Raw genomic sequence first — 14,477 nt, 5'->3', positions numbered from 1 at the left:
CTTCTCATTCCTCCATTTCCAAAGGCTCATAAATCGTTTCCGCACAAGCAATTTTTAAAATTTGCCGTTCCAACCTTTTTTCCGAGTTTCCCCACTTAGTCATTCCCGTTCCATATTCCAATCCAAAGGAGTTCTATGTATACCTATCCAACTTAGAACTCTCTTCCAAGTTTCACAAAGCACATTGCATCCAAAGAAGATATGATCCGATGTTTCCTCCTTATCACAAAAACTACACTTTCGGATCTAATACCATACCGAATCTGATGTATATTAGCTAAATTTAATATGATTTAAAAAATAGTTAAAGATACTTATAATTTGATTACCTATCCAATATGGAACGATGCGTATAATTTGGATAGTTCTATATTTAAAAATAAAAACTTATTTAGGTCTTTAATTTTTTTGAAAGGTTAGTCTTAAAATTAAATTAAATTAGAAAAAGAAATTAGTAACCTTCCAAATTTACTAATGGTATTATCTGGTTATTAAACCATTGGTCAAATATAAACTCAAACAATCATTATTTAATAATGTTTATAAAAATTTCCTATTAAAATTAATTTGGCATATGTTTATATAATCTCAATATTTGTATCTTTATATAATATTCCATACTTGCTGGAAAAAATTAGGATTAGTCAAATTAGTCTTTTAAAAAAAATGAAAATAATATTTTATACTAACTAATATATTAATTTTGTCTCATTTTAATAAGTGTTTATGCTATAAACAAAAAATTAAATTTTGATCCAAATAAAATTTTAAATTATTCTAAGGTTTTTTAAAATTATTCTGCTCTATATGAGACATAAAATCCAAACTCGTGTTGAGTTCTAAACGTGAACACTTTTTCCGTCCAAAAGTTATAAGCTTATTCTATTTTATACTCCAGTTGGCGTCTTGGCGAAGTGTCAGTATTTTTTTGCCAAGGCCAATTTAAATATTTAAAATTTAAAATAAAATATAAATTTTAAAAAAACTAGTAGAAGAAGAAAGCGCAGCCACAGCACTGACCACAGTTTTTTCACTTCAACTTTCTTCTCTTCTCTTCTCTGCACCATCACCATGGCCGCCACACTAACTCCAATTCAAATCTTCAAATTCCTCCATTCCCCCTTTCCACTCCAACAAACTTCAACCACTCTCTCTTTCCCGCCTTCCGTTTCAACATCCACCTCCCGCCGCAACAAACTCATCCTCTCCGCCGCTACTTCCGGTGACACAACCGTTTCCCCCAACGGTCTCCCTCCTCCCCCTTCCCGATCAAAGCAAGTCTTCTACTCAATTTTTTCTTCATATTACCGCGTTATTCGATTAGTATTCTGATTTTTTAACTATAATGCACGATGAATGAATTGTAATGCAGAGTTCGGCGACACATGATTTCGGTTTTCGTTGGCGATGAGAGTGGAATGATTAACCGAATCGCTGGAGTTTTCGCGAGAAGAGGATACAACATTGAGTCGCTTGCTGTTGGTCTTAATCAAGATAGGGCTCTTTTCTCCATTGTTGTTTCTGGAACTGATAACGTTCTTCGTCAAGTTGTTGAGCAGCTTCAGAAGCTTGTCAATGTTTTGAAGGTTTCACTTTCACCTTTCGCATGCGATTATTATAATATTATTTTTTGTAGGTTGAAGATTAATCTGAGGGTTTATCATTTATGCTTGTTTTGTGATTTTTGGACTAGGTAGAAGATCTTTCCAATGAACCTCAGGTGGAACGTGAATTGATGCTCATAAAAGTGCATGTAGATAACCAAAACCGTGCCGAGGTACGCGCTTATCTCGTTCTTGTTTGCTTGGATTTGGACATGTGCATTGTTTACTTCTCGTTACCGGTTTTTTTTTGCTGAGAATTCACAGATTAAGTGGTTAGTGGACACCTTCAGAGCTAAGATTGTGGACATCTCGGAAGGTTCTGTGACGATTGAGGTAACTGTTGGTCATATTTGGATGTGTTTTAGTCATTAGTTAGTATCAAGTTTTAGTGCATCTTTTCCATGTATATGCATTATGCAACCTGTAAAACTAATTTTAAATGAAGTCTGCTTTGTGCTTTGTATGCATTTCATGTATAGGCTCCATGATCAACAACTATCATATTTATCAACCTCTTTTGCCTGTCTTTTTTCCAATGCATATTTGATTTTGTTGATTTCTCTATTAGTTTATGACAGTAAGTTACAAGTTGATATAAAAAGCTGCGATTGTTTTCTCTTTTAGATCCTAATATCTCTATAAAATTCTCTTTTTTGAACCTAGCTATGTTTGTGTCCTTTTAAGAGCACATTTAATTTAGGTATATATGAATAGGATCCAGAGTCACTATATTACCATCATCAAAGTTCTGGATTGTAGCTGCTGGGTCTTTATTTTTGTGGTTATGATTGCTCATTGGCTGTGGGCTTCCCAATTAATTCAGTGACATTTGGAAAAGGGGAAATCATTTATTTTTTTATAAATAGGGAAACTTATCATTGTTGTTTGTTGCTAAGGTAATTACTCATATTGGATTAAAAAATTGCATTACTACAATGTAGTACAGTGCCTTGTGAGTGACTCATCTTGAGAAGATACATGTTAATGTAGTCATCCTTTCATCTCATGTATACAAATTGTATCCTTAAGACACTAAGGTAGGAGTATGACTGTATTGTTGCTGGGCTGGCTGTTTTTACAATATTGTTTGGTTGATTTCTTGTCTTTCATTCTTTATATGAATATGAATATGATTTCGTTTGTCGTTAAATTACACTGGGAATAAAAAATGTGCTGATAAGAGTGGGATATATTCAACCGTCAACCATATTTACTCATGTGTTTAGTTTCATATTTTTCTTTCAAAAGTAATCTAGACATCATCATTACCATTTTGTAATTCGGTGATACAATAACATGGTAACTTCAAGTGAGTCATTCCGTGGTATATGTTACAGGTTACTGGAGACCCAGGGAAGATGGTAGCAGTTCAAACAATTTTTAGCAAGTTTGGAATTAAAGAAATAGCTAGAACTGGAAAGGTTCGAAAGCCCAACTGAGTACCTAAGAAAATACCACAACTCTTTTTTATGTTGTCCACTTTCTCATTCATAATTTACTAATCTGATGAATTAACTATACTTAGATTGCATTAAGAAGGGAAAAGATGGGTGCATCTGCCCCATTTTGGCGGTATTCGGCTGCTTCGTATCCAGATCTTGAAGAAAAAACAGCTATTAATGCCCTTGTTGGAAAGAAAAGCGTGAATCCTGTTGACAAAACTGATATGCCTGTGGGGGTATGATCTTACATACTCTATAATCCTACCATTTCCGTATTTTCACCTATATTTTGAAACAATTCAAATTTTAAATACATTTTACTTTAAAAAAGTCCTATTAAAAATGTTAGGTTTTAATAGTTTCAACGCTAGTGAACAATAGTTTCAACGCTTATGTAGACCTGACGTTCAGATTTCAGCTAATGATCCTTATTATTGACCATCATTTATCCCTTCTACTTTAGAATAGCATTTGATAATTTAATTGATGATTGATCATACTAAGGCTGAAGTTTTATGGTAGTCTGCCGTTTATGCAATTCTTTTGTGCATCTAAGTAACAACAATCTTGCCTTTATGATTGCAACCTTTTTTCCATTAGCTTGTTATGAAATAAAACTCTGTTTAGGTCTTCCCTTTGGTATTCTGCTAATTGCCATTTTAAGCTGAGTTGTGATTTCTAACATGCACCTTTGCTGGCTGCCCAGCCTTTCTATATTCTCATTTTTTTTGGTATTTTTTGCTGTGTCTTTTTTCTCTATTTGTGAGAATATTTTATCTCCCACAATTATTTTTGTCTACGAGGCCTTTAGATCACTCATATTGACTGTGAGTTGTCTATGGTTTTTATTTTTGCTCATTATCCATATAATGCTTTTCATTCTTTGTCTCCAGCTTCCCTTTAGTACCAGATTTCAAAGCAGTTATTTCATTCTTGCCACTTGTCAGGCCGTGGTAGAAATTCAGTGATATGTTCTAGGTCACTCGAGCAACAAAGTATATTCTTGTTGAATTTTTATTGTCTTTGCTCATCAACTGTTTTTATTTTTTAGTGTTCGATAAAACTTTTATGACCAACTAGAAGATAAACAATTTTTTTAACTATTTCACAGAATGATGCTAACAGTGACCTGAATGCATTTCATTATCAACATGGTCAATATTTTATGTCCCTTATGTACTTGATTTATTCGGTCCTTAGCAAATAGTATATTTATATTCCGATCTAGTCTCTGACCTTATCGTTTCTTTTGAAATGTTTGTTTGTATGAAGGGAGATGTTTATCCTATAGAGCCTTCAGACAGTTTTACAGTCAATCAAGTACTTGACGCCCAATGGGGTTTTCTCCATGATGAAGATGTAAGTGGTTTAAAGTCTTATATTGTTCTTAAATGTCCCCTTTTTATGTTTTCTTGTAATGCATTGTAATCCTTATTTGCAGGCTCTTGCTAGTGTTCTTTAACCCTTTTTTTTATTATAGAAAAATGACATTTCTATTTGATTTTTTTGCTTATGCATTTGAAATTATTTGTCAAGTTGTATAGTTAGTAGTATTATTTACCATGACAGGAGTCTTGTACACTATGCTCATAGTTGGTCATGTTGAGGTCAAATTTGCAATTTTAGAACACTTCACATTATTTCTAGCCATTAAAATACTTAAAATAAGATTAATTAGCTAACAACGGCTTTAACATGTCTCATGTGGGTATCAAGGTTTCATATACTTGTATTCTTATGGGAGGATAAGATAAAAACTGTGTCTGATGCTCTTCTTAGAGATTTAGAAATGCTAGCTTATTCATTCTGTTTCTTTTCCCTTTCTGGTTGAACTTCTCATAGCTTAGGAATGTTATTCTTTTAGATGTCTGTTTGGGTTAGCATTTAAAAATTGTTTAAAAGTGAGTTGGCTCAAAGTCAATTTTTACTCATATGGAGGAGGGTTCGCGTGTGTTTGTGCCATCACTTTTACTCAGACTGAGGAGGGTTTACAAACGGTCAATTTTGGCTCAAGCCACCAAATATTAATTTTTTTGTGTGAAATTGTATCATGTGAAATAAACATTATTCTGAATGGTCTCACTGCATGCTATAAATAAAGCATATTCAACACAGTTCTAAGTTTTTATTTGTAATAAGTTAAAAATCTTTTACTGCTGAAGTTTGTATTTCACTAACAACGTTTTGCTTTGTGCAATTTCTACTTATTGTGTGAATATTTTATTACCAATTAATGTAATAATTATTGTTACTTTTTAGACAATAACTTTCATTTTACCTATAATACCTTTAACTATTCATTATTTTAATTTACTTTTTCTCTCTCTCCATAATAAATATTTGGGGTAATTTTGACAAAATAATCATTACTACATTGAACTTTGAAAGTGACAATTAAAAAAAAACATAATTTTTTTCAAAAAGTGACAATTAAAAAGGAACGGAGGGAGTCATTTTCATTGATTTGCATGATATTTCCTAATCGTTGGGATAATGCCTTTAGACTAGCGGAATTCGATCACACACTTTATCCATGCTTGTGAACGATGCTCCCGGAGTTTTGAACATCGTTACCGGGGTCTTTGCGAGAAGGGGCTATAACATTCAGGTTTGCTTCTTCACTGCTGTTTTTCACTATGATGTTTGTGTAAAATTGTATAAACACAATTCTCACCATTTTAATTTCTCCGATATTTCGGTTGCTTGAATGTGCTCTCTTTTATTTTCAGAGTTTAGCTGTAGGACATTCAGAAATTGAAGGAATTTCACGGCTTACAACTGTGGTTCCTGGTACAGATGAGTCAATCAGCAAGTTGGTGCAGCAACTCTATAAGTTAGTGGATCTGCATAAGGTTCAATATCTCTACCAAATTAAATGCATCATGCCCAAAAAATGAACTGTTTGCTTTTAGTTTTTATGCTTTCTAGTATTACTGGCTGTAGAGTTCTCTAGCATTTTAAGTGCCGATCTCCACCATTGTCATGATAGAATAAAAAATGAACATATGGGAAACATCCCGACCACAAGTTAATCAATAAGAGACGTTTACAAATACGAACCAACTAAGCTTTTTCAAGGAGATTTATGGGGAAACAGGATGACAAGTTGAATGGTCCCTGTTCTGTCATTTCACGGGGCATGATCCTATTATATTGTAAAGTCAGTAGTTAATTCTCAGTGACAGTGAGGATTCATTTAGGTGAATTGGTTTTAGAATTTGAGTGTGGAATGGCTAATCCTTGTAATCTTCATTGATTGTGACTTTTTTCTTGTTGATGCCTATGGACATAGGTCTATAGTATACTCTAGGTCAAACCACATAAAGTTCTTTGTTTTTCTCTGTTTATCCACCTGACCACAACAGGACATTTGTGTTGGAAGCCTTTATTAGGATTTGGCGACCCATAGTAACGAAATTGATGAGTCACGACTCGCAGTTCAATATTTGAGCGGTCTTTCTATTAAGAAAATTTGAAAACATATATTGCCTCCTGTTAATGAAACTAACTAGTGTTTTAGTGTGCTGACCTTCATGATTAATCTTATTCAGGAACATCAACCCAAGAAGCTATAAAATATCTTCTCAACAAATACATTTTTGTCTTGCTTTGTACTTTATCATTCAGAACTTCATTGACGCATATAGTGCAATAACGCTTGACCTACTTTTCCAGGTCCAAGATATAACCCACTTGCCTTTTGCTGAGAGAGAGTTGATGTTAATAAAGATTGCTGTAAATGCTGCCGCACGACGTGATGTTCTTGATATTGCCAGCATTTTCAGGGCTAGAGCTGTTGATGTGTCCGATCATACTATAACCCTAGAGGTAAAGTCAATGTAGCTTTTTCAACAGCACACACACACACGAACATGAGCACACCCACACACACGCACAAGTTGCACCAAAACCAGTTTAGTGTAGGGAAAAATTGTTGTACAAATACAATATTTAGTCACATGTTTGAGTCCAACCCTTTCCTTGACCGTTTACATGGTAGGAGTTTACAGCATCAGGGTTCCGTTTTACATAGTAGAAGTTTTTTTTACTTGATATGGTTAGGATAATCAGAAGAATAGGGAACTTGATTTCAACTTTTTTTTTAATTCTCGTTAGTTTGCATTGAAGCATTTCATACTTCTGCGATAAATATAGATGAAATTATCCAAGTACTGACTCTGGATCCACGGATCCATTAATATTTTAAAGTTGTTTCTGGAACTAAGTAATATGCTCCTATGTCAGCTTACTGGAGATCTGGACAAGATGGTTGCATTGCAAAGATTGTTAGAACCATATGGCATTTGTGAGGTCTGTTTTATTAATCTTTCTCACATATCTGATAGATATTTTGTTGCGACTGTTTACTCTATTTCATTGCCCCCGATAAACAAAAATGATTCCATATATTTTCAGTGTCACACTGGATGCAATTGCTTCCTTTTTGTATTTGTTAGTTCTTCCTAACATGGTTTACTTAGGATATGTTTGGATGGAGGGTTTTGGTAAAGAAAAAAAGGGAGAACAAGGGCCATTTATATTTGGATGGAAGGTTTTGGTAAAGAAAAGAAAGGGAGAACAAGGGCCATTTACTTTGAGAGTCATTTTTTATTACCAAACAGTCATCTTTTTTCTCAAGTTTTTATAGAAACAGAAAATTTAATGTGAAAACAATATTTGCAATTAAAGCTTCTCTAAATGAATTTGTCACCATAACAAGTAAGGCTGCATCTACTTTAATTATAGTTTGTCATCAGGATACTGTCTGAATTAATACACTTGTTTACTGTAGAAAAATGCGTCCATAAAATTGTGCTTCACTATCCTTGCTATATTGTGTTGTGTTTGATATCCTATATATGCCTTCTTCCAGGAGGTTGGGGTTTTAACACCCTTGAGAACAAGTGCGATATTACTTATTAAAATTGCAACCCCATAATACACCCTTTAATTGTCAGAAGAAAAGACATTTTCTGTTTGCATCAACTATTACATTAACAATGCTTAGCGGGTCTATAAACAGGCAATCCCATGATGGGTTGGATCAATAGTTTGGTGCTGCCCCTGCCAGAGTAGCACCTGTAAACCAATGCTCTTAACTTCCTATCATGTACCTCAATGGTGTTTCTTCTTTTGTTTCAGGTGGCACGAACTGGGCGTATAGCACTGGCCCGGGAATCAGGAGTGGACTCCAAGTACCTGCGTGGATATGCTTTTCCTATGTAATTAAGTTCTTCTTCTGGACAAGGGAGGGCTCAGTTTTTTCGGCTTGTAGAGCTTTAACTTATGCTGTGCTTGCTTGTATTTTGGCCTTCTATAACTATAATGTTGAGTTTTAGTGATTTGCAAATGATTATACTATCTATACTCTGTAGCTATAGACTCTTTAATCAGTTCTAGGCTTCGAATTCCATCTTGGATATTTCTTTCATAAAAAAAAAAAAAAAACTTCATTTCCCTTACCTTTTCGGTCGTTTTAAATTTGTTTTTGGAAGAAGCACGGTTAGCTGGTGTTCATCCAACTGGGGAAATGGCTCATAATACGTATGATAATTTGTAAATGAATCTGAGTTCCCATTAACCTACATATTGGCCTGACTATAGTGGGGTTGTTTCTTGAAAACATACGCGATTATGTCTCCCACACTAGTGGTGGAAAAACACCCTAATGAAGTTTGAAAATATTCTCTTAATTCTGAAAGTACATATTTTTCGGATGCACTTAATTCACACCAAAACACGTTCTAATTAAGACACCCTTTATTTATCCAAAAATTAGTCAAGAAGTATATCTTTGGGCGAACCTTTTCAATGGAATAATATGGAAAAATTAATCAAGTAGAGTGAAATTGAAAGAGAATCAAATAAACAAAAGTGAAAGGTGAAATCACCTACAGATATAGATTTAGTTGTGAATTTGTGACACATGTTTTGATTCATTTTAATTTTTTTTATCTAATAATATATTTAGGTGGTGACACATGTTTTGTATGTAATGTTGGATTGATATTAACTATGTAAATTGTATAGGTTTTCATACATTTTGATTTTGATGTATATTTTCGTTTTCTAAATTTTTCATAACTGATTTTGTTTCTATAACATGTTTTGCTTGAACAGTTACGGTTGAATTCGGAAATACATTTTTAAATGCATTCATTTTTTTTTAAAATACTAATAGAGGTTTGTTCGAAAATGCATCAACAGACTCACCTCATATTCTTAAAAAAAATATTAGTAAAGGTTTATTTGAAAATACATGTTTAATAACAAAACAGGGTGCATTCAGAAGTACGTCTTCAGAATATCCTCTGAGAAATGATTGAGATTTTAAGGTTCATAACGATCTAAAATTTTAAGCTCGGACCAGTGATCAGTCCGGTTAAGATATTGGATTAATGGATAATGAATAATTTGTCAGACCGGTGAGTCACTGTTCCGACCCCTGATTGTGTATCTAATGCATAAAAATACAAAATTCTTAATTGATATGAAATTATGAATGAAATCCTTAAAAAAATTATATAAAATTTAAACAAATTTTCAATACATACGCCGTAATCAAACTTAAGAACACAAGAAATTCAATAAACAAATTTATATAATGTAAAAATAAAACATACAATTTGTCAGCTCAAACACACCCATCGATTCACTGGTTTGATCGTTGAACTGGCGATTCACATTGATTTCCACTTACATTGCATATTAGGTCTTTTGATCTTTTCAGTCCGCCTTACCTTCTGATTCACAGTCTAATCTGTTAAACTGGTTGTGTCGGTATGAGTATTAAAACATTGATAAATATGGGTTCCAGTATACTTGTTAGCACAAAATGTCTTGCTTTTGTCTCAATATGGGTTCCAATATACTTTTAAAACACAGAATGTCCCGATATGCATATCTTGCTTTTGTCTACTTCAACGACAAGAGGCCCCCTCTTCAATTTAGGTTCATAGAGATCACCTGTTTTGTTGATCTAAAATCAATGCTAGAGAATCTTTATCAAGATAATGAAAGAGTTTTGAAGCCATATTATTGATACCTTCAATTGAAAGCAAAGACAAGATACATTTCAACTGGTTTGAGCTAAAGACGGGTGAAGATTTCATTGTTATGTGGAATACATTCAATAGTTTTTTGGAAATCTTGGTATCTGATCTTGCTACCGATTAATCCAAGAGAGACCAAACCCACCGTCCGCTAGCGGGGACCCCATTTTAATCCAAAACAAAGTTCTCTATGGACAGGTGGACCTTGAGAGGAGCACACTCTCAAAACCTAAGCCTCCACCGCTAGACCAACCCTTGGGGGCTATAATTATCGATGTTAATTTATGTTAGTTTTCTACATTTGTTTATGTTTATATTTCTGGTTTTTAAGCACAATAAATTTCATAAGTACGGTTCAAGATTTTTTTTTATGGTGCGCCCAAAAATGTATTTTTGTATTTGAAGAAAATTTTAAATTTTTTATAAATATGTGGAAGCAACTCTTAAGGTGATTGGATGATAAAATCAAAATAAACATTTTTTCAATTCAATATTATTATTATTATTATTATTATTATTATTATTATTATTATTATTATTATTATTATTATTATTATTATTATTATTATTATTATTATTATTATTATTATTATTATTATTATTATTGTTGTTGTTGTTAATGTCTAATCTAATTTAATACTCCCTCTGGTCTCATTTATAAGCAAAAATTTAATTTTTAGATTCATTCAACAATTAATGTATTTAGTCTATTATTAGACTAAATACATTGATTGTTGAATGAATCTAAAAATTAAATGTTTGCTTATAATTGAGACCGGAGGGAGTATTATTTGCACCATTTTGTATTTAAGGTAATTGTACTATTATCTCTGTTGCATTTATGGAATTTTTTTAATATGTGAAAGGATCATTGAATGAGTAGAATGGAGTGTTTTTTTCCCTCAAAAATAACTTTAGTTTGTTACAAATAAAGACAATTTCTCATTTCATCTTATAAGTCTTTTACGCACTATCGAATTGACCAATTTGTCCTCGTGCTTTCGTAGATGCATCTCCGGAAATACGTTTTTTTTTGTTTAATGTTGTTTTGTTCAGTAGATGCAAAAACAGAATCTTTCGGTAAATTCATCTACGGAAGCCTTAGAACATAGTAAATATTGGAATTTTCCCAATTAATTCGGAAAATCTAAAATTAATTAGGAAAATCTCAAACTCTCTCAAGTCACTTTCAATGTTTTTACTCTCAACATTCAATCAATCGAAGTGTTCAGCATCAACTACACATTTGATAAGTTTTTGAATCCAAGTTTTTCACATTTAATTTTTTATACATGCATTGCAAAATAGGAACATTAATTTGTGTAATATACATCAATATATAGGTAGTATAACTGAGCAATGTGTTTGTTAGATAGTATAACTTAACAATATGTTTGTTAGATAGTACTACTCAACAATGCGATATTAACATTTTTGGTTTCCTTGCAATTCTGCCATTTGCATTTTTTCTAAGTTGCATGTAAATATGAAAGTGCAGTTTTGTATTTGTTCAAGATTTTATTTTCAAGGAATCCAGAAGTGCATTTTTTGTATTTTATTTGTCTGCATTGTTTGGTTTGATTTTTAATGTCACTCATCTGAGTTTGATTTTTTATGATTTGTATTGCTTGTCTGGTTTAATTATAAGTAACATGGTTGATAATCAAAATTGATTGAGACTCGAGAAAGTGTTGCAGTATGCACCAATGTGCAAGAAAACAACCCGACCATCGCGATCATCGACTGATGTTAGTTCATTTCATCGACTGATGTTAGTTCATTTTATGTGGATGCGTCAATTTCTAGGGTTCAAGCATCTTCGGCTTCGTCTTCCCTTAGGAGGCAAGTGTCACCTGTTTCTGTCCCAAAAGCCTCCCATGTCCAAGTTGATGCACATGTTATACATGCACACGTTCTTGAGGAATTTGGAGGAGGCCCGTATAACACATCACTTCTACATTATGTATGCAAACCACGTTGTCGGGCACATGTGGGACGGAGAGTTAAAATTTTTCCGTATTTATTATTTGAAACATAATTTTTACAATATTTAAACTTTATGACAATGATGCATTTTTTGGAGTTTCGTGATGCTTTAAAATGCATCCACCATGGTCGGAAGATTTTGAGACTCAACAGTCTGATGAGTAGTGGTTTCATGATATCGTGCAGCTATCTGGGTTGTGAGATTAATTTATAACCGATTATACTACTATTGATCATGGTATACTTTAGCGTTCGTTGAGAGATGATACTATGAGACGTCATATTTTCATTTTCCATACGGTGAAATGTTTATCACAGTGGATGGTGTGTCATGTATGCTACATATTTCGATCAGGAGAAGTCTATTAGACCACTCCAAAATTAATTGAGTTGATACAGAATGTATGATGGATGGTGACATATTTGGGAGTCGAGTCAGAGTATGCTCTGAAGGAGATATAAGACACTAGAGGGTGTCTTGCTAGATTTGGATTCCTAGAGAGTTTGTATGCACACTACCTGGTTGCGGCAGAGCAGGCGGATGGTGATGATGAACAAGTTATGTATCATAGAGCATATGCATTGAGGTCCTATCTATTGTACTTGGTTGAGACATTCATATTTGGGGACGGTCGTGCCTATTATATGTATGTGATTTACCTCAGATACTGCACTTACTTTGAACAAATTTATGAGTACAACCAAAGGATCGCTTGTTTGGTTTACCTATACTTCAAGTTAGCAAAATGTTGTATTTAGAAGACCAAACATATGATTAGTTAGTTGCACGCTGTCGACGGTAATATATTTGCATCAGTAAAATCTTTTAGTGTTTATATACCTTTATGCTTTGTATTGTTTGTTTGGTTTTATTATAAGTAACATGGTTGATAACCAAAATTGATTGAGACTCGAGAAAGTGTGGTAGCATGCATCGGTTTGCAGGAAAATAGCCCAACCCTCGCGGTCATCGATCAATGTTAGTTCATTTTATGCGGATGGTTCAATTTTTAGGGGTCAATCATCTTCCAATTCGTCTTCCCTAAGGAGGCAAGTGTCACCTGTTGTTGTCCTGAAAGCCTCTCCTATTCAGGTTAATGCACATGTTATCAATTCTTGAGGAATTTGGAGGAGGAACGTATGACACATCACTACTACCTCTGTATCGGGCACATGTGGGATGGAGAGTTAAAAAATTTTCCGTATTTATTATTTGAAACACATTATTTATAATATTTGAAATTTATCACAATGATGTATTTTTTGCAGTTTCGTAATGCTTTAAAATGCATCAATCATGGTTGGAAGATTTTGAGACTCGGCATTGTGATGAGTAGTGGTTTCATGATGTCATGCAGTTATCTGGGTTGTGAAATTTATTCATGACCGATTATACTACTATTAATCATGGTATGCTTTAGCGTTCGTTGAGAGATGATACTATGAGACGTCATCTTTTCATTTTCTACATGGTGAGATGTGTATCACAACGGATGGTGTGTCATGTCTGCTACATATTTCGATCAGGGGAAGACTATTAGACCACTCCAAAATTAATTGAGTTGATACAATGTATATGCTGGTGACATATTTGGGAGTCGAGTCAGAGTATTCCCTGAAGGAGATAGAAGATACTAAAGGGTGTCTTGCTAGATTTGGATTCCTAGAGAGTTTGTATGCATACCACCTGGTTACAATAGAGTAGGCCGATGGTGATGATGAACAAGTTATGTATCATAGAGCATATGCATTGAGGTCATATCTATTGTACTTGGTTTGGAAGTCCATATTTGTGGATGATCGTGCCTATTATGTGGATGTGATTTTCCTCAGATACCTTGCTGACTTTGAACAAATTCATGAGCACAACCGAAGGATCGCTTGTTTAGTTTACCTATACTCCAAGTTAGCAGAATGTTGTCTTTAGAAGACCAAACAAATGACAATTAGTTGCACGCTATTGACGGTAATTAATATATTTGCACTAGAAAAACCTTCTAGTGTTTATATACCATTTCATAACACTTGTGCTACGTCATTACTAATAATTCATTTGTACCATTTTAAGACATGGATCCTCCAGCACTTTCCACTCATCCTTGGATGGTCATATGTTGATCACTATACTAAGGATATGCCATGTGCTTGTGCATTCCTTCCGTTCAGATGGAATCAATCGACCGAGCCTTTCATAGTGTTTCTTGATCGCGTACAACCTTCGTCGCCAGACGCATCCCTTAGATGACATAGACTTTTACTCTAGATGTTTGACTTGTGGGTCATGTCTGATATATTCACATCTACCTGAGTGATTCATGTGTCAGTTCGGGTATATGTTAATTATTCCAAAAGATCCTTATGTATTTGCTCTTCCTATTATGGTCTGTAGAGAT

The 14,477-nt window shown here is 33.7% G+C and overlaps 1 protein-coding gene across 1 annotated transcript; it reads left to right on the top strand.

The window, feature by feature from the left end:
• Nucleotides 1–983: 983 nt before the first annotated feature.
• LOC131603315 (acetolactate synthase small subunit 1, chloroplastic-like) lies at nucleotides 984–8,508 on the top strand. The gene is made up of 12 exons (XM_058875612.1): nucleotides 984–1,274; nucleotides 1,373–1,586; nucleotides 1,694–1,777; nucleotides 1,869–1,937; nucleotides 2,942–3,025; nucleotides 3,130–3,282; nucleotides 4,319–4,405; nucleotides 5,550–5,654; nucleotides 5,776–5,898; nucleotides 6,722–6,874; nucleotides 7,292–7,357; nucleotides 8,189–8,508. The coding sequence occupies exons 1-12, from the start codon at nucleotides 1,072–1,074 to the stop codon at nucleotides 8,270–8,272; spliced, it is 1,425 nt and encodes a 474-aa protein (XP_058731595.1). The 5' UTR covers nucleotides 984–1,071; the 3' UTR covers nucleotides 8,273–8,508.
• The last annotated feature ends 5,969 nt before the right edge of the window (nucleotides 8,509–14,477 follow it).

The sequence above is a fragment of the Vicia villosa genome, linkage group LG5 (genome assembly GCF_029867415.1).
Source record: "Vicia villosa cultivar HV-30 ecotype Madison, WI linkage group LG5, Vvil1.0, whole genome shotgun sequence".
NCBI lineage: Eukaryota > Viridiplantae > Streptophyta > Magnoliopsida > Fabales > Fabaceae > Vicia > Vicia villosa.
The sequence above is the reverse complement of the archived record's forward strand: the minus strand, read 5'-3'. Positions and strand labels throughout refer to the sequence as shown.

Bases quoted from the DNA above. Each gene is read 5' to 3' on its own strand.
- LOC131603315 (XM_058875612.1), top strand. From the start codon at position 1,072: ATGGCCGCCACACTAACTCCAATTCAAATCTTCAAATTCCTCCATTCC. The intron at 1,275-1,372 runs GCAAGTCTTCTA...ATTGTAATGCAG, and splicing joins CCTCCCCCTTCCCGATCAAA to AGTTCGGCGACACATGATTT. The intron at 3,283-4,318 runs GTATGATCTTAC...GTTTGTATGAAG, and splicing joins AAACTGATATGCCTGTGGGG to GGAGATGTTTATCCTATAGA.